The sequence below is a fragment of the Cibotium barometz genome, chromosome 8, assembly GCF_041138505.1.
Source record: "Cibotium barometz isolate CiBa-2024 chromosome 8, ASM4113850v1, whole genome shotgun sequence".
Taxonomy (NCBI): domain Eukaryota; kingdom Viridiplantae; phylum Streptophyta; class Polypodiopsida; order Cyatheales; family Cibotiaceae; genus Cibotium; species Cibotium barometz.
The window spans coordinates 948,783-967,300 of record NC_141053.1 but is presented as its reverse complement, the minus strand read 5'-3'; the positions used below and the strand labels follow the sequence as shown (position 1 = coordinate 967,300).

Below are 18,518 nucleotides of genomic sequence, written 5' to 3'. Positions count from 1 at the left end.
ATACTATAAGGTTTCCTTAATCCGAGCTAATTAGCCTAATCCAAGGAGGGTAACCTAGATGTTACTTTCGACCATTGGTATCAGAGCTCTTGGCTTAGATCTTGATGCTTTGATTAGGAGATTAATCATTTTTTGGACTACTGTTAACTTAGTTTTCAAAAAATACATTCTCTTGATCATGATTAGTGTTAATCATTTTCAGAATTGATTTTTATATAATTTTTAGATTTGCTAATTTCTTGATTTGAAAAGATTAGCAATGAAATTTATGTTAATCATTTTGAATTTGTATTAATCACTATTTTTAGAATCCTAATCCACCTTACTGTTTGATTTCTTGAAGTCCTTGATATTCTTGATCTTGATTTTTTAAAATTTTCTTGGTTTCCAAAATTGGGCTTTACAAAAATTCTAGCAATGAGTCTTGAGTGATTTCTTACTTAGGCAGCATACTTTTTCAAAAATTAATCCTTAGAGCCCTTATTTTTTCAAGACTGAAATCCTCTTGCAAGAAGGTTGTTGTGCAAAAATTTGGTGCATAAATTTCATATTACTATGCAAAGTCTTTTAGGCTACTGTGCAGAGTTTTTTGGTTCTTGTGCAGAGTATAAGCAGTCATGGGAGCAATTTACAAATTTCAAAGGTTGTTGTGCATAATTTTTCAAAGATTTTTTTGTGTGGAACAGTGCAGAGTATTGAAGATTGTGCAAAACTTAGTTTGCAAAGATTTATGTGCAGATTGTTGAAAACAGTTGTAAGCATCTACTCCCTACTCTCTTTCAATCTTTTAGATTTTTGTGTAAAGTTTATAAGATCTTTATCAAGATTAAGACATAGAGAAGACAGAACATGGAAGTGTTGCAAGATTTGTGAATCTTGCTAAAATTCATTACCAAGCAAAAAGGAAAATTTACATGTAACCTTAGTGCATGCAAAGCAAAAAGGATTGAAACAGTGCAAGAGTTTCATGCAATATTGATGTATGCAATGCAATCTTGTACATTCTAAGTTAAGTTTAATTAGATTTGATGATTGCAAGAGAAGCTACCAAAAAGTGTTGAGAAAACACTGTTTGTAACACACAATGGATGGCAATATCTTTGATGCATTTCATCAAGAAAATGTCTGAAATGTAATTTTATTACAATTCTATGCCAAAAGTGCTATGCAAGGAACATTTTGGTAAAAAACTTGGTGTTGATGATTGTAAACTTAACAAGTTTGTGAGCAATACTTACTTTGACAAGTACAAGGTAAAGTCAATGTCAAATGCAAATATACAAAGTCTGAAGAAAATAAGAGATTTTGGCACGGAATAACACACCATCATGATACATACATGCATGCAATGCTACGGTTTGATGTTTGAGAATTGGCTAGCACTAATCTTCATCAACAATAGAGCACTAGATCCCTCGTCTGAGTGATACAGCCGTAAATTTGTAGCAAAGTGTTTTTAGGATGCACATGCACATGGGATGGGCCTAAGCACATAGGCTTAGGATCATTTACATGTGGGATTAGGGCACATGGACCTTGGGACCATAAAAGGTATGTTCTCTAGGACTATCAAAGCTTTTGAACCTTTTTATATCTTTGGACTGTCAGTACACTTTACTTTTCATTGTTCTTAGTGTTAATCTCTCAAGCTTTCCTTAATCTAGGCTAATTAGGCTAATCCAAGGCTAACCTAGATGTCACTTTCTTTCATTGGTATCAATAAAAAAGAAAGCAATATCTAGATTAGTCTTGGATTAGCTTAATTATCCTAGATTAAACAAAGCTTAAGAGATTAACACTAAGAACAATGAAAAGTAAAGTGTACTATCATAGGAATCAGATTTTGATTTAGTAATGCATCCATTGGCACGTCTGAGATTGGGGAAGATGATACTTCACATGTTGATGGGCACACGATAGTGCATGAGGAGCGTAGACCTAAGTTCTTAGTGCTAGATGAGTCAAGCTACTCTTTTAGGTCTTCTATTCACATATCTATGATTCTATCTCTACTCCTAGCTCTCATGACATGCCTGGCAGCATTCACTTGGGTTTAGTGCATATATTTGGGCAATCAAGCACATTGCACATGAGCATAGCAATGACTTTGTCGAGGTGAGACCTCGTAGGAGAGAGAGGATTATGCATATGGATCTAGAGAGCTTTTCATTTGATCTAGATATCTACTTAGATCCATTGTTATTAGAGATAGATCTATCGTGGGATCTAGGTCATATAGGGGCATCATGGATTGTTATAGATCATTTTTATAGGGGTGACCTTAGTGATCTTGGAGATTCCGACGGATGGTGACTCTACTTACCTTTCATGTGTAGACACTCTATTCGTTTCCAGTGATGATGAGGTCTATGGTGATCTTATTGATCATGCTTTTATCTTGGTAAATCACACACACATAGACGATCTTGCACTTGAGGTTGTAGTGCATGGTTCGGATCGTGTTTCCACTCACATCGGCATTATTTGCCACTTTGGACACATGGTTACTGACTATGTGGCACATGGTTACTGACTATGTGGCACATCATTTTGATGCACCTATAGCACATCTCAGTTGTGGCATTCTTCTACGTCGCGACCATTCCACATTTATGCTAGGAGTGTTGATTCCTCTTGGTGGATACCTTGGGATTCAGATTCACACCATGGCCATGTGGACAGGCTTACGAGCTTTCCCTTCGACCCTGGTACTACCACGACAACGATATTGAGGATCCCTCATGTGTACCTTACCTATTTGTTTGATCCTGGAGTGTACACAACTAGCTTCGCCATCGGCAATGGTTCCTTAGCCTCTCCATTCACACCAGATTATCACACAAGGCCATTGTTTTGGATTTAGAGTGCCTTGTATTTCCCTTCGATCCAAGCAGGAGCTTGTCTAGCCTCATCATCGACAAGAGTCCATTGACCTTCCCATTTGATCCCAGTATCGTTAGAGATCACATTTTCATGGTGGGGCAGCATTACTCCACGTTTGACCCAGGTGGTCGCACACTCGTGGTGGCGAGGGAAATATGACCTACCCTTTTGACTCGGGTGGCACTAGATCTATGTCCTTGATTGTACAATTGTTTGGCTTTCCAATTGATCAAGGAGGCCTTTACATTGTCTATGTCGCCACAATCTTCATTTCCACTCTTGGATATATACGGACTATATGTTCGATTTTTGGCTTTCATGTATAGCCTCTTGTATGTGTATTTTCATGCACGACCACCCTTAGATTTCGAGGATGGTTTGTAACAAAGTATTTTTAAGATGCACATGCACATGGGATGGTAGGCACATGGGCTTAGGGTCATTTACATGTGGGATTGGGGCACATGGGCCTTGGGACTATAAAAGATATGTGCTCTAGGACTATTGAAGCTTTTGAACCTTTTGATATCTTTAGACTATCATTACACTGTACTTTTCATTGTTCTTAGTGTTAATCTTTCAAGCTTTCCTTAATCCAAGCTAATTAGGCTACAAGGGTGCGAGTGGAACAAGTAGGGGGGGTAAGGGATAAGGCTGTAAGGATGAGAGAGGAAAACAAGCAGAGGACAAGCGTGTAAGGGACAAGCATGCAAGGAAACAATAAGACTTACTTTCACTTAAGGTAGGGAGAACCAAGGTCCATAAGGAAATGCGTTATATGTACATTGTAGATCATGCGAGCTTATTAATTCCACGTGTGAAGATGTAAAGGAAATAGGGAATGAATTCGCAGCCATTTATGGGAGGCAGAATTTGAGAGTGTATTGATTACGAACAAATGCTATACTTTTCATTTTTATCTTTAGATTCATAATTTATATCTAGATTTAAAAATTCCTTATATTTGCTATCTAAATGTGCTAAAAAGGATTAAAAGAGGGCAACCTTAGCCTGCTTCCACCCATTGATTATACTTATCAAACAAAGTTTGCTATCCTTCACTTAGGTCTTTCAAATGCTAGGTGGCAAGCCTGAACTCATTATAGAAAGGATGTAGGTTCATTTTTTTAACTCTCTTTTTCAGTCATAGTATGTTTCCTTACCCTTTCTCTCTTGAGTTTAAGTGCTTTACATACTTTTAACTACTTTTAACTGCTTTATATAGCTTGGTACCTACTTTTCATTGTTGATCAAAATTAGTTTATAATTGACACATCTTGGAGCTTCCTAGGACTTTTTTTTTTGGCTATTTATGATTATGATTATCAACTCTAGCACCTCCATTTTAAGGGTTGGGTAGCTTATTCTTAGCATTCCAACAAATAAACCTTCCCATAGACTATCAAACTAGATCATTTACATGATAAGTATAAATATGAATCCAAAAAGATTGAAGGAGCTAAACTCTCGTGAAATGTAACAAAAGTGGAGGGGGTATTGTAGCCATTGTGGATAAGCTCCCCCATGTGTAGTTGTTTCAAACTTCCAATTGCAAAAGTATGACATTGTCGAGAAAGAATTTACAAAAAGTGAATGGGGATTTGTACCTTGTAAGTTTTCTAAGATACTCTTAACACGATGAATTCCATATATTCCAAGTTCTACAAGTGCTTTCTCAAACCATCAATACAACATTTGTGGGATCAAAATATTACATCACATGTATTTTCAAGATTTTTTTAAAGGAAGAGCATGCAATATGGAATCTTAAGGCGGTGGCCAATTAGAGGGATTTCCCTAGAGGACTAAATCCATGCCATTGTCAGATTTTGTTAGGCATTTATCTTTTTGCATGGGTGGGGTGAGTTCATATAGACCCCCGATAAATACATGTAATTTTAATAGAAAAACTAAGCTATGAGGGGTGTTTATGCTGCTTTTATGTAGTTGAATAAAGAAGTGACCTTTCATTTGTGATGTGATGCTTTGCTTGTTGATGTGCACCAAGAATTCCCTCGAGGGTCTATTGAACTTATTCAAGATGTTTTACAAATACCTAGTAGCTACCAATATTACATGCAAATCAGGGACATTTTGAGCCAAATTTTCCACTGAAATGTCCTTTAAAAAAACTTAGATCAACTTTCCATGTTGTAGCTCTGAGTCCCATTATTAATCATGTAAAGTAATGCCTCTGATACATAGTTAATATGATCGCAAACTTTTAGATGCCACATTAATGGATGGGTAAATGCAAGGGTTCAATATGGATTTAATGTTATGCCAGTGAAAAATTGCATGTGAGTTTATCAAAATGGGTTTTCAATGTTATGACACTAGTATAGAACTAATCCAGCATATGTAGGTTTTAGATGTTGTCACATTAGCAATAAAGAACAAATCCGGCATGCATAAATCTATCCAAACTCCATTTAAACTGCTTTTGGGTATGATCCTCCCAACTATCTATTGGAAAAAGTAGGACCTCCTAACTAATGTAATGTATAACAATAGAGAGTTGGTATGCTAACAATAACAAGAGAACATTGCCAATATTGCTTCATCTCCCTACATCTTGCCAAAAGGATTTGGATGTAATTTTGAGAGAGAGAGAGAGAGAGAGAGAGAGAGAGAGAGAGAGAGAGAGAGAGAGAGAGAGAGAGAGAGAGAGAGTCATATTAACATTTGCAAAAGGCCAAAATGACCTAAGAGACATGAGACCTATCATGACCATGCCAATTTTTAGCTAAATATATGTTCCCATTTGCCTTCTTTTTGAGCTACTCTAAATATAACTTAATTTGCATATTTTTACTTAAGCTGAATTGGGGCTAATTTCTCTACATTTTATACTGTTGTGTCTTTTATGTTTGAATAACCATTTTATAACCCCAATCTTATCAATTTTGGGACAATAAGTGATTTAATAGGTGATTATTTACTGCATGAGTACCTTGATGTGGAACTTTGGCAAATACTATATCCTAGTTTATCTTCTCATAGTTGAGCTTTTGTAGAATGCATTTAATACAATTTAGTGTCTCATGAATTCTCACTTTAAAAGCTCTATACCCGGCATGGAAGCTAGAGGAGTGGGGCTTGGGCTTTCTTGACATGGTAGCTATGCTAGCACCTGAGAGAGGGGGGATTATATCTAATGCATTATTTGAAGCATAATTAGACATATAACATTCTTTACTAACATATTTATTATAAAGCTACAAATTAATGAGTATCTTATATTGAATATAATATTGGGGATAAAAGTTTTCTTAGTACTGTAAGAATTGATAAGTTTATTATACCCTACAATTATGTTTTAGAGTATAGCAATATAACACATGATAATAACATATAAATAACTACACACACACACACACACACACACACACACACACACACATATATACATATATACATATACATATATATATACATATATACACACATATATATATATGTGTGTGTGTGTGTGTGTGTGTAACACACACACACATTAATATATATAAAGCTTTATTTATTCTATAATTCTTTTAAAGTAAAAGAATATAATATACGTAATAGTAATATATTTATAATTATAAAAGTATTTTGTGTGTGTAGACATTTATAAGCATGCACGCGCGCTCGTGCACACACACACACACACACATTAATATATAGAAAGATGGAGGTAGAGATAAAATAATGAAAAAATTAGAGAAATGCTATAGAAGCAAAGAGAGAATAACAGTATTCCACTTGTAAAATTGAAAATTATTTGCATCAAGACTCGACCAAAAAATGCATTTATGCCAATGGGATTTCTATTTTGGGGCATGTCTTGTCTTATCTAATTTTAATAAAAAATAAGCAACTCTTTCTCTAAAAGAATAGTTCATGCAAAGCAATCCATAGGTTTTTCTATTGAGGTATAAAATAAAAGGTGGTGATGTCAAATCAACCAATGGAATTTCTATTTGATGCATGTTTATTTTTCTCTAATTTTAATTAGAAAATTTGAGAAACTTGCTCCTTTGATGACCATCTAGTGTGTCCTTTTATAATGTGTATCTATTTTGTGATGTGTAGGTGGCCATTATAGTTTGAATTAAAAATGAGAAACTTTCCTTTAATGACCATGCATCGTGTCTTCCTTTTGTAATGTGTATCTATTTTGTGATGTGTAAGCGACCATTTTAGTGCTAAATCATGGATGCATTTTCATGTTTTGAATTAGAAATGTAATGTTAGACTTGTGGGATGTTTCTACTTTGTCATATAGTGCTGATATTGATAAGTATGTCATTCCCATTCCATATTGATATTGGGAGCTATATTAATAACAAGTTTGGATTCTATTGAAATATGTTTGTAATCATCATGCAATGCCAAAATTCATACATGATGGTCCTTTTACTAAAATGGAACTCATCGTGCCAAGGTGGAAGCAACTCAAAATTGATGTTAATTAATTTTCCACTTATACATTCTCAATATTAAAAAAAAAAAGAAAAGAAAAAGTGACTCCAAAATGTGCCAATTGTTTGCAAAAAGATCACCTGCTGAAAATGCTCACCAAATGAATGCATATGCTAGCTTGCTACTTTTTATTAATTACTCCTTTAACTTTTCACATATGATTTTTTCTATCTTGGAGAGCTCATACATCACTACAAGCCCTTGTCCCTTTACCCATGGTTTTTTAAAGGTGAACTTTTTACTCCTAGCTCTTGTCATCAATATAAGTGGTGGTATAGGTGCCGGTATAGACATCCATAACAGTGTATGTATAAGCAACGTTATAAGCATTGGTATTTGTTAAAACATTAAACTTAAATTTGTATCAATTTTTTGAGAAAAAATATTAACAATTGATTTACATAAACTTCATGACTATTTATCTTCCACAAGATCCATTGCTTCGAAGAGACCGATTTCTAATGCTATTGCTATATCCATTGCTTCGAAGAGACCAATTTCTAATGCTATCTCTATATCCATTGCTTCGAAGAGACCAATTTCTAATGCTATCTCTATAATCCATAGCTTTGAAGAGACCAATTTCTAATGCTATCTCTATATCCCCTACATCTTTGGCCAACATATGATTAAAAGGTAATTCATTAGCATCCATGGAACGATATGAGGAGATACCATGAGTGGTTTTGATGGAAGTTGACGAGGCATCATCATCGTCATTGTTGTGTTTAACATCATGATTTTTGAAGTCATCTTAAATTTCTTCATTATGATCATGAGTGTGATCTATTATAATCTGTAAATCCTGGGTTTCATGATCTAATAATTCATTTGTGCATAGGGTATAATCTACTTCTTCCCTTTGGAGATTCTATAGTAACAGTTTCCTCCTCCAAATCTGTATCTTCAAAAATTTATTTGCTACGAGAAGCAACTTGAATTACGTACGACCATTTTGAATTCAAAGGGACTGGTTAAGAAATTACTTGTTATTCTCTCATTAAGTGCACATTATAAAAGATAAAATAATAATAGGTAAGCTTTATACAACATAATAACTGCTCACATTGTTGTGGTAGTATGTCTAAGTAAGCTTTAGAGAAAATAATCCCTGCTCACATTGTTGTGGTAGTATGTCCACAATTTACTGAACTCAATTGCAATAAATCCACTATTGTCTCTTCTCACAATTATGTATGGACCATTGGTAACCCTTTAAACCATTGTACATCAAGAATGAACATGTCAAACTGTCTAAATCTAACTCCAATTATGTCTTGTATAGTTCCACAATATTCAAGTTTAGACAGAATACCATTTAGGTTGCTAGTACTAGCTCAACTCTCTTGTAGAAAGTTAGTTATTAACCCATAGTCAAAAGTTGTTCTTTTCTTTTCTATTCTCTCCACACAAAAATGACTCCCATGCGACCATGGTGCTCTATATTTATGATGCTATATATTATATTTAAAAAAGACTTTTAAAGAGAGCGTTATTTTAAATGTATGTCGAGAAAATTAATTATTAAATATGGATGTGTTAGTTTGATTTACATACATGCCAATCACGTCCTCTTGCAAATTCCATCTCTTGCTCATCATCACTGATCCTTTCACCGTCCTCTCTTGTTTTCCTTAGAGTTTGTTCTAGCCATTTAAGCATCATATTATTAGGGAGTTGTGCAAGCTTAAGAGGATATGGAAAATGTCTGTGTTCTCCCAATTTTTTTTTTTGCGTGTTTCATGCCTCCACTTATGTCTCTTTATATCTATCAAGGCATTTTTTCATTTCTAGAGGATTCAATATACAAAGTCTATTGATCTTGTCTCGTAATGTCTCATCCATCTTATGAGTTAGCCCTTTGCCTTCTGGTACCTTTCAAACTATTCATTCATCCTCTTTGTTGTGCCCAAAGTTAAGGCATGTCAGGATTAATTTATCTAAGGAACCCGGAGATGTACACTAATGATTCTTGTCCTAACCAACCTTCTACCATGCTCCCTTTTGGCCTTTCCCTTTTTTGAACAAACTCTTCAACAAACTCTTCATGAATCTCTCCAAGAAATACATCCATCAGCTATGAATAGTGCTAGCAATTGTAACCTCCTCAGCTACATGTGTGAGCAAGTGCATTTGAATGGTGAGAATACTCGTTGGAAAGTGCTTCTCAATTAAACACACTACTTCTAAGGAGTTCATTTTTGCATTTGCAAGTTTATCTCTTTTAAGGATATCCATCGATAAACTAAGGCAATGATCTTGTAAATAGCACTCCTAATGTCTTCACTTACGTAATCTTTAATTGTAATAGGAAGCATAAACTGCAATGTGACACATGTATGTTAGTAATGAATATATATATAATACAGGAGAGAGAAAATGAGTTGCATGTGTCCCGTTGGTGTACAAAACTTATGCCAATCATGAGACTTAGGCCACTCAGCGTATTGTTTTGAGTAAATGTACCCTTAAGATAATGAATTTGTCCCATTGGTGTACGAAAGGATGCAATAATCTTCTTCACTCTTTTCTTCTCTCTCTCTTGGATAAATCGAGGGTGCTGGGGATAGGACTACTTTGCTTGATTCATCTACTTGTGCCCAAAATCTTCCATCATTTCAAATTCCTTCAAGTCATTTCGAGCACCCTTACTGCCTTTATCATCATTCCAGTAAGGGAGATGGTGAAAAGGGGAGAGCCTCTTCGTTCCATATATAGGTTCTTCATTACCATTAGCTCTCCATAATTCCAACCAATCACTTGCCTTTGTTCTATGAGGTGGTCAACCGAGATTTCCCTCCTGTAGTAGTGGATGATGCAATCAAAGATATTTACTTTGCCATATCCTCTTATATGTGTGGCTCCATATCATCAATCAATTCTTCTCATTGTTCTTGTTGTTCTTCTCCAAGATTTTCATGCTTGTACCTTGCCTAAATTTTTTAGAATGTATGGACTCACCGGGTTGAATTCGCATATACTTCGTATCATCTACATTCTACATAATTTTTAAAATAATTTGGAGAGAGATCATGGAGAGTGGGAGGGATAGGGAGAGGGTATAACAAGTGCCCAATCAACTAACCTCATTAGAATTATATGCTAGTTTAAGTAAAGACTTATCAAACTCTCCATATCATTCACATGTTATTGTATAGTGATTTGACATCATCTTCTAATAGAGTAGTTACAGTGTGCACATGAACATTGGATACTTTGATTTAACCATGCCATGCTATGTTATTTAGGTTTTTCCTTTGAAGATGGTCAATTGTTTGCATGCTCCATTGACAAGATGGAGAGATATTAAGAGAAATGTTATAGGGATCAAGAGGGATCAAGAGGGTTCAAGAGAGGTCAAGAGAATTTATAATAGAGATAAAGAGAAATGTTATGGGGATGTGAAAATATGGGTCTCTTTATGTAGGAGTATGAATTATGAGTCGACAAGGGTTAATTTTTTTCCATCAAATTCAAAACATGAAGAAAAGAAATTAGGGTGTCAAAGATTAAGAGAAATGTTATGGGGATTAAGAGGGATTAAGAGAAATGTTATGGGGATCAAGAGAGTTTCTAATAGAGATTAATAGAAATCTTATAGGGATATGAAAATAAGGGTCTCTTTAAGTAGGAAAAAGAATTATGAGTCCGCAAGGCTTAATTGTTTTTCCATGAAATTTAAAACATGAAGAAAATAAACTATGAAATCAGTATAGCCATCGGTTATATGCATCGATAACCGATGCTGTAAAAAATTACTATCGACGCTTATACAGATGTCACAAAAATAAAAACCCAAGACTATTTTCTCTTTACTTTTTGTTTGAACTCATACTTTGGTTTTCTCTCCTGCCTCTCTCTCTCTCTCTCTCTCTCTCTCTCTCTCTCTCTCTCTCTCTCTCTCTCTCTCTCTCTCTATATATATATATATATATATATATATATATATATATATATATATATATCCAAGCTTCTCTCACCTCTTGCCCATCCCTCCCTCACCTCTTGCTATTCTCTCCACTGCAGATCTGTAGCAAGTGTTGGTTTTTGTGTATTTTTTTATGTTTTTAGTTTCTTCATTTTTTTAAAATTCTTATATGCTTTTTGTGTAGGGTAGCCTTTAAGCATCTCCCTCCCTCTTTTTCTTCTCCATGGAGCCATGCCAAGAGAGATAATGGTTTTGTCTTTTTAATTTAAAAAAATAAGCCATTATCTTTTTTTTTTCTCTATTTTAGTGATTCTTATGTGGTTTTTGGTTTTTTTTTTTGCAAGTTAGGATTTCAAATAGGGTCTCTCTACTTCTCTCTTTCCAGATATCTAACCAATGAAGGAGTAAGTTTACTTTGTTTTGTATTATTTTTCTCTATTTTTACTTTTTATAAACTAATATCGTGCTTTGGGTTTTGGCCTTTTTTGCAAGCTTTGTTCTCTCTTAAATCTACTCCTGAACTCATAAGCACTTTAGTTCTCTTTAATCTTTGTTTATTTTTAAATTTCCTCTTTGCATAGCATACTCGATCACCTTAGGTTTGTCTTCCTATAAGTATTTTGCTGGAGCTCTATGCATAAAGCCATAGAGCGTAAGGCCATATATCCATGAGCTCTAGGTATGCATAAAGCTCTCTATATGTGCTCTATGCATATATATACATAAAGTTGTAGGCTCTATGCATACATAGGGATCTACGTAAGAGCTCTTTGTATGAGCACTTTGCTTGAGCTCTATGCATGCTTGACTCTCTGCTCTTTGCATGTAAGAGCTCGATGCTCTATGCATTCAAGAGCTCTTTTCTTGAGCATGCGTGCATAAATCCCTATGTATGCACAAATAGAGATTTCTATGTATGTATAGAGCATAGAGCTCTATGTATACATTGAGATTCTCTTTGCTCTTTGCATGCATGAGCACTATGTACGTAAGAGCTCTATGCTCTATACATGTATGCATAAATCCCTTTGCATGCATAGAGCTCAATGTATATATAGGGATTTGCATGTACGCATACAACATAGAGCTCTATGCATACATTGAAATACTCTTTGCATGTATAGATCTCCATATATGCATAGAGCTGTATGCATACATAGATAGAGCTCTAAGCTCTATGTATACATACTCTTAAATATTTTTTTAAATGATCTTGCAAGCATTCGGATTCTCATCACTAACAAAAAGGAGAAGAAAGACGAGGAGAATTGAGTGGAGAACGTTTAGTGATGATAATGAGAACCCGAATGCTTGCAACATCATGTAGAGAAAACATTTATAAGTATGTATGTTGCATAAGTCCTTATGCATAGAGTATGCCTAAGCATCCTAATGTATGTTGCATAAGTGCATTTTCCTAATGCATGTTTTGTTTTGAAGCTACCATATCTAGTAATCTGTGGGGCTACATGAAAGATGAGATCTGAAATTTCTTCCAGATGCTCTTCACTAAGCGGTGTCAAGTAGCTAGGTTAGAGCTCACTTCACTCGTTCTCGGTCACCAAGTCACATAACAATGGTAGTGGCCATGGTAGTGGTGGTGGTGGTGGTGGTGGTGGTGGTTGTTGTTGTGGCAGTGGTATATGTGGAGGTGGTGGTGATACTGATGCTGTTACTCCACCACATCGTTCTTCTCCTACAAGTTCTGTTGAGATTACTCCACACACTACTTTGAGTTTCACTCCTATAGCCATTTTGGGTCTCACTCCTATAGCCACTTTGGGGCATCGCGCAAGCACTTATTATGCTCGCGCTCCCATTATTCCTTGGACCCGTGTACTCCTATAGATGCTATGATGATGGGTCCATCATTAAGGATGAGCTATGTGGAAGGGTACTTACGTGTATGCATTAGCTTTGTATTGTATAGTTTGGCCACGGCATCCTCATCACAAAGAAGTGGCATGACCAACCCAATGATAAAAAAAACTACATTATTGAGTAGCTGCATTCTCCCTTTGCCAACCCAAAAAGAGCAATTTAAAAACAAGTGGATGCTCGAGAGAATGAGCTCATCGAAGGTGCGAGAAGAAATTCAACAAAAAGTGGATGCTCAAGAGAATGAGACCTAATGAGCTCATCGAAGGTGCAAGAAGCAATTTAACAAGTGGATTCTTGAGAGAATGAGAGACCTAATGAGCCAATCGAAGGTGTGAGAAGCAATTTAACAACAAGTGGATGCTTGAGAGAATGAGAGACCTAATGAGCCCATTGAAGGTGCGAGCAGCAATGAAGTAAGGAAAGAGTAAGCCTTCATATCTCAACATTGGTGACTGGAGAAATGGGAGGTTGCTAGAGCATGCCTTGAAGGTTGAAAGCTTCATAAACTGTAGAGCAACACCAAAGATTTAAAATTAGTCTCTTCATAGCAATAATAAAAATTCCAAAACCTATAATATATATTTAAAAATATTCAATTTGTAACCTAAACTTTGAATAATTTTAAGAGAACAAAAAAATGTGAAATGCTTCTTATCTGTGTGGGGTGTGGCTATACCTAAGAAAAGTATGACTTTGCATGATGTTACGAAACTACATCGTTGTTTGACCAAATGGAGCGGGAAGGACATGAGCTCAGCTGGACCCACATTGTTAACTATATAAGTATATAGCATCGTTAAGCATATAACTTATGGTTTTCTAGCATAAAAATTATGGTTCTATTCATGCAGGGAGTTCTAGAGGATCCATGCAATGATGTGGAAGAGGGAGAAGGCGCTGGGCATAATGATCACGAGACGAGTAGCTAGTACATGGGCTTTTGTTTATCTTTGCTCCTTTTTTTTATAAGAGCTATGCTCAAAATTTTTGTAAGAGCTCATATTTTTTTGTAAAAGCTCCTCTCATTTTTTTTTTGTAAAGACAACGGTGTACAAACTTAGCGTATATATAACTAATAATTTTGATGTACAAACTTTGAGTATATATAACTCATAATTTCAATAATTGTTTATGTATTCTTTGTCTTTTTAATGTTAAATTATCTATTTTTAACCTAATGTATCTATATCTAATAAGTATTGTGCGCAGAATGAGATAGGTTGGGGCAAACTGCCCTAATCTATTATATCTGCCCAATTTTTTTCTCCGAGTGTCGATATGTGCGTTGGTATTAACTAGCATTAATATATGCATTGATATGTATGTCGATTTACTGACTTATATACCAACGCTTTGATATTAAACAATATCTGTATATGCGCCAGTGCTTGACACCACATATACCGACACACATGAGGATGAGTTATGTAGTGACATTTATATCGATGCATATGCCGACACCATGGGCAATTTGGACAAAAAAAACCCTAAGTCCAAATCATCAGTATATGTGACGATATTAGGTTGACCTCTCGTGTATCAAATGTCTCCTTATCATGCTCAAATTGATGGGGGCAAGTAAATATCATTATCCTTTCTTTCATGGAGAGCTCATATATTTGACATATGTCTCTCATATATGTGACATTATAGCCTCCTAAATAAAAGTCTCCTTATCATGCTCAAATTGATGGGGGCAAGTAAATATCATTATCCTTTCTTTCATGGAGAGCTCATATATTTGACATATGTCTCTCATATATGTGACATATTATAGCCTCCTAAATAAAAGTTGTCTCATGTCTATAAATTTGGTAGAAACAAGTTACCAAGTTGTAAAATCATATGCAAAATGGGTTCCTATCAACAAAGGAAGAATCAACCTCTTGTCTATAGCAAAAAAGCCAATATAAGGACTCAACTCCAATAGATAGATCCAAAAAGTCAATATAAGGACTCTAGTCCAATATAAGGACTCTAGTCCCATATTAAAAAGTCAATATAAGGACTCAACTCCAATAGATAGATCCAAAAAAGAATTGAGAGAAGGATAATAAAATCTAGCAATCTGGAAGGACTTAATCCTAGTTGGCAAGTAATATCACAAAAGTCAACAATAAGAGAGCTTCAACTTGATAAATTACAATAGAAATATCATCTAGCTAACTATATTTAAACTCACATCTTATTAAGGCTACTAAGTTCAAGGATAACTTTGAGAAAAGACCCAAAATTAACCCAACACAAAGCCTACCAGGACATGCCAAAAAAAGGGAATAGAGAGATGAAAATCAACATTTATCTGATGACACCACATGTGGCACCGGCCTATATTTTAGAGAAGAATAGAAATGACTAGAAAGATGCATATCTCATTGGCTTCTTTCTACAGAGACACCTAGTAGTTAGAAACTGAGGATAGATTCCTATTTGGGGCGATAGAAAAGTTCACACGCAACGATGGTAACCTCAACAAGAGTCTGACACCTTACTCCCATCATAGCTCTTGGTAGTTTGTGGCGGAATGTTGTCTACACTCTTGTGAGATGGCTTCTTCCTTGTCGACCCCTTTAAGGTCGGAAACTAACTATTTATGAATGCAGACATCTCTGATGTGGCTTTGGTAGTTTGTTGTCGACACTCTTGTGGGATGGCTTCTGCCCCGTGACCCCTTTGAGGTCGAAAGCTATTTATGAATGGGGACATCTCTAACGTGGTCTTGGAAGTTTGTTGTCGACACTATTGTGAGATGGCGTCCGCCCCATCGACCGCCGGAAGCTATGTATGAATGTGGACATCTCTGATGTGGAGATTTAGACCTTTTGGGCGGCCCCGTCTGAACAATGCCTTCTGGGCGTTCTCGCCAACCAGAAATAATATTCGTCGAATATATATTATGAACGCAAAGAGTATTGCATGCGCAGTGCGTGAAGAGGATACGAACTGGTTTGTGTTGTGAAGCATGACGAAGTGCGTGCTGCAGTGAGAGAGGGATGGATACGGAGAGCGTTTCTAATTGTGGGGGCAAGAAGGCCATCCGCCCTAATTGCCCGACTGTTGATGCGGTCGATATTGGAGAGGAGGAGGAGGAGGAGTACCATCCGCTGAGCAGCCGGCTGGACCCTTGGTCTCGCTCTGGCCTCCAAGTTCAACTCGACACCGCCCGCTCCCAACGAAAAGGCTTCGCTTCCTCCCGTGTCGCATCTTACCGGCCTCTCGGTACGTCCCTCTCCCTTCCCCTCGAGTACTTGCTTCATTGAACAATGGCATCAATATTGCATGCATTGTCTTTGGCCTGTTAAGAAAGGATATGAATCCATGTGTGTGTGTGTGTGTGTGTGGGGAATATTTAAAAAGAAAATGTACGGTCCCCCGCTGTGTAGTCTAGTTGGTAAGGCTGTCAAAGCTAGGGCCGCTGATGTGGCTTCAATCCTTGCTCGTTGCAGCGGATGGACGTTCTAGAACGTTGCCACTCGAATAAGATGAAGGGACCCCACGTAGAATTCTCCTCAGCCATGCTCTCCCATGGTCTAGTTTGTGAGTTTATGAGAAGACCTTTGTTTCAGCATTCTTGACATGCCAATTAGCCATGGATGATTGCTAGAAGCTTATTTTTGTTGACTAGATCATAGAAGAACATTACCATAGATTTCATTGTGGATTTGAGTCTTACAGATTAATGGAGTAATGCTATCAAAAGGGTGGCAAAAGACTGCCATGTCCTCTTCTTGGAAGAAGGATGTACAATCCATCTCAGCTTAAAGCAGCTGCTGGTTGATTAGATGCAGCCAACAGTGACGATCAAGCTGAGTTGCACCTCTCAGGCGTCACCACTATACGAGGAAGTTGCAGCAGGCTGCCTAAGCTTCAGGTGCCCACAAGGAATGGAAAGTTGCCTACAGCCAGATAAAAGAGTGTCGCATTTGTGATCTCAAAAAGAACTTTGCAAGGTAGCAACGATTATTGCCATACATTTTTCTATTACACAAAAGGCCACATATTTAACCAAAATGTGTTGCCATATAGTTCATTGTGGATTTTCCTCCTACAGATTTGACTTTAAAATGTTTGAGCAATCCATAAAGGAGAGATCTATGTAGATCATAACGATCTGTAGGCTTCTGAGAAGCAAACCCTAATTTTCCAATGATCTCATCTCGGAAGTACATGGCACGGGGATCATGTAGACTAGGACATGTTGCCCTCTTATGAATGAGGCTTTGCAGGATATATAGCATGATGTATCTGATCATGATTCCTTGCAAGGCGCCCATTGTGTTAATAGCAGAATGGAGATGGTCCTTCACGAGGCGCTTCCTATTGCGGGGGGTGGGAGCCCTCCGAGGCCCTACACATTCCATGAGACTATCTTCATGGTAAAGATGTGGTTTTTACCTTGAACCTAAGCAAACACTTAGCCGGTGTCTGTGCCCACCTCTCATAATGCTGACGGGGGGTTAATCACTTTACAGAGTCTCAAGTGGAGCTATGGATGTGCTCTTGTTGTAGGAGCACAAATTGGCTAGGCACCAATGTGATAAAACTGGCAAGATTCTTTTTGGCCACACTTATTGGTTCTGGATAGATGGGGCCAAAGGGGGTGTATTGTAGCGTCACTTATGCCTCATATTATTGGATATGGTGTTATCATACCTGCCAGAGCATAGTGGATTATGGTCATGTGTGCGGGTCAGAATCTGTGTCATACTCTCCACTATCATAAGAGGTCTCCTCCTCCTCCAACACTTGGGCTTGCCCACTTCGAATGTGGTGTTTTATTTGATAGTCACCATATTGCATAAGAAAATCTCCAGTCATGTTCACTTGTCGCATCCAAGGCCGTCCCAAGTTAAGAGGGTAGGCTGCTCGATCCACCTTAGTAGGAATAACCTGAAAAATTGAAAATCCAAAGGCACTTGCATACCACATATATCAATGTTAAGCTTCCTAATCACCCCAAGAGCCTGCACATGGTGTGAGGGAAAAAGGACGGAAGGACCAGATATACGAGAGATTAGAGTAAAACCACACCCCATGAAATATGTGAGTGAATATATATAAAAGGGTGAGTGCCGATATGTACAAGAGCCCTCATATGAGAGGTGACTCTGAGCAGAAAGAAGACTAGTGTTGAAGCAAAGAAGACGTCGGAGCTGAAGCACGGTTGGTTGGTGCAGTCTCTGTGATGACACAGGTGCTATGTAACTGAAGCAGAGGGTTGTCATCCCGAGTGGTGCAAGCTCTGGTGACACGGGTGTTGCATACTTGAAGCAGAAAGGGCTGCCGTCCCGAAGTAGCAGAGAGGGCTGCTGTCTCCATGTGTAGCAAAGAGGGCAGCTGTCCCAAGAGCTGTGGCAAAACGCAC

The 18,518-nt window shown here is 37.0% G+C and overlaps 1 protein-coding gene across 3 annotated transcripts in view; it reads left to right on the top strand.

Annotated features, from left to right (window-relative positions):
* Positions 1 to 16,063: 16,063 nt before the first annotated feature.
* LOC147635817 (uncharacterized) overlaps positions 16,064 to 18,518 on the top strand; it is a 102,458-nt gene continuing 100,003 nt past the window's right edge. For all 3 annotated transcript variants that reach the window (XM_086801166.1, XM_086801165.1, XM_086801164.1), the window contains exon 1: positions 16,064 to 16,372. In XM_086801166.1, the coding sequence (XP_086657292.1) occupies positions 16,147 to 16,372 (226 nt within the window). In that variant the 5' untranslated portion in view covers positions 16,064 to 16,146. The remainder of the gene's footprint in view (positions 16,373 to 18,518) is intronic.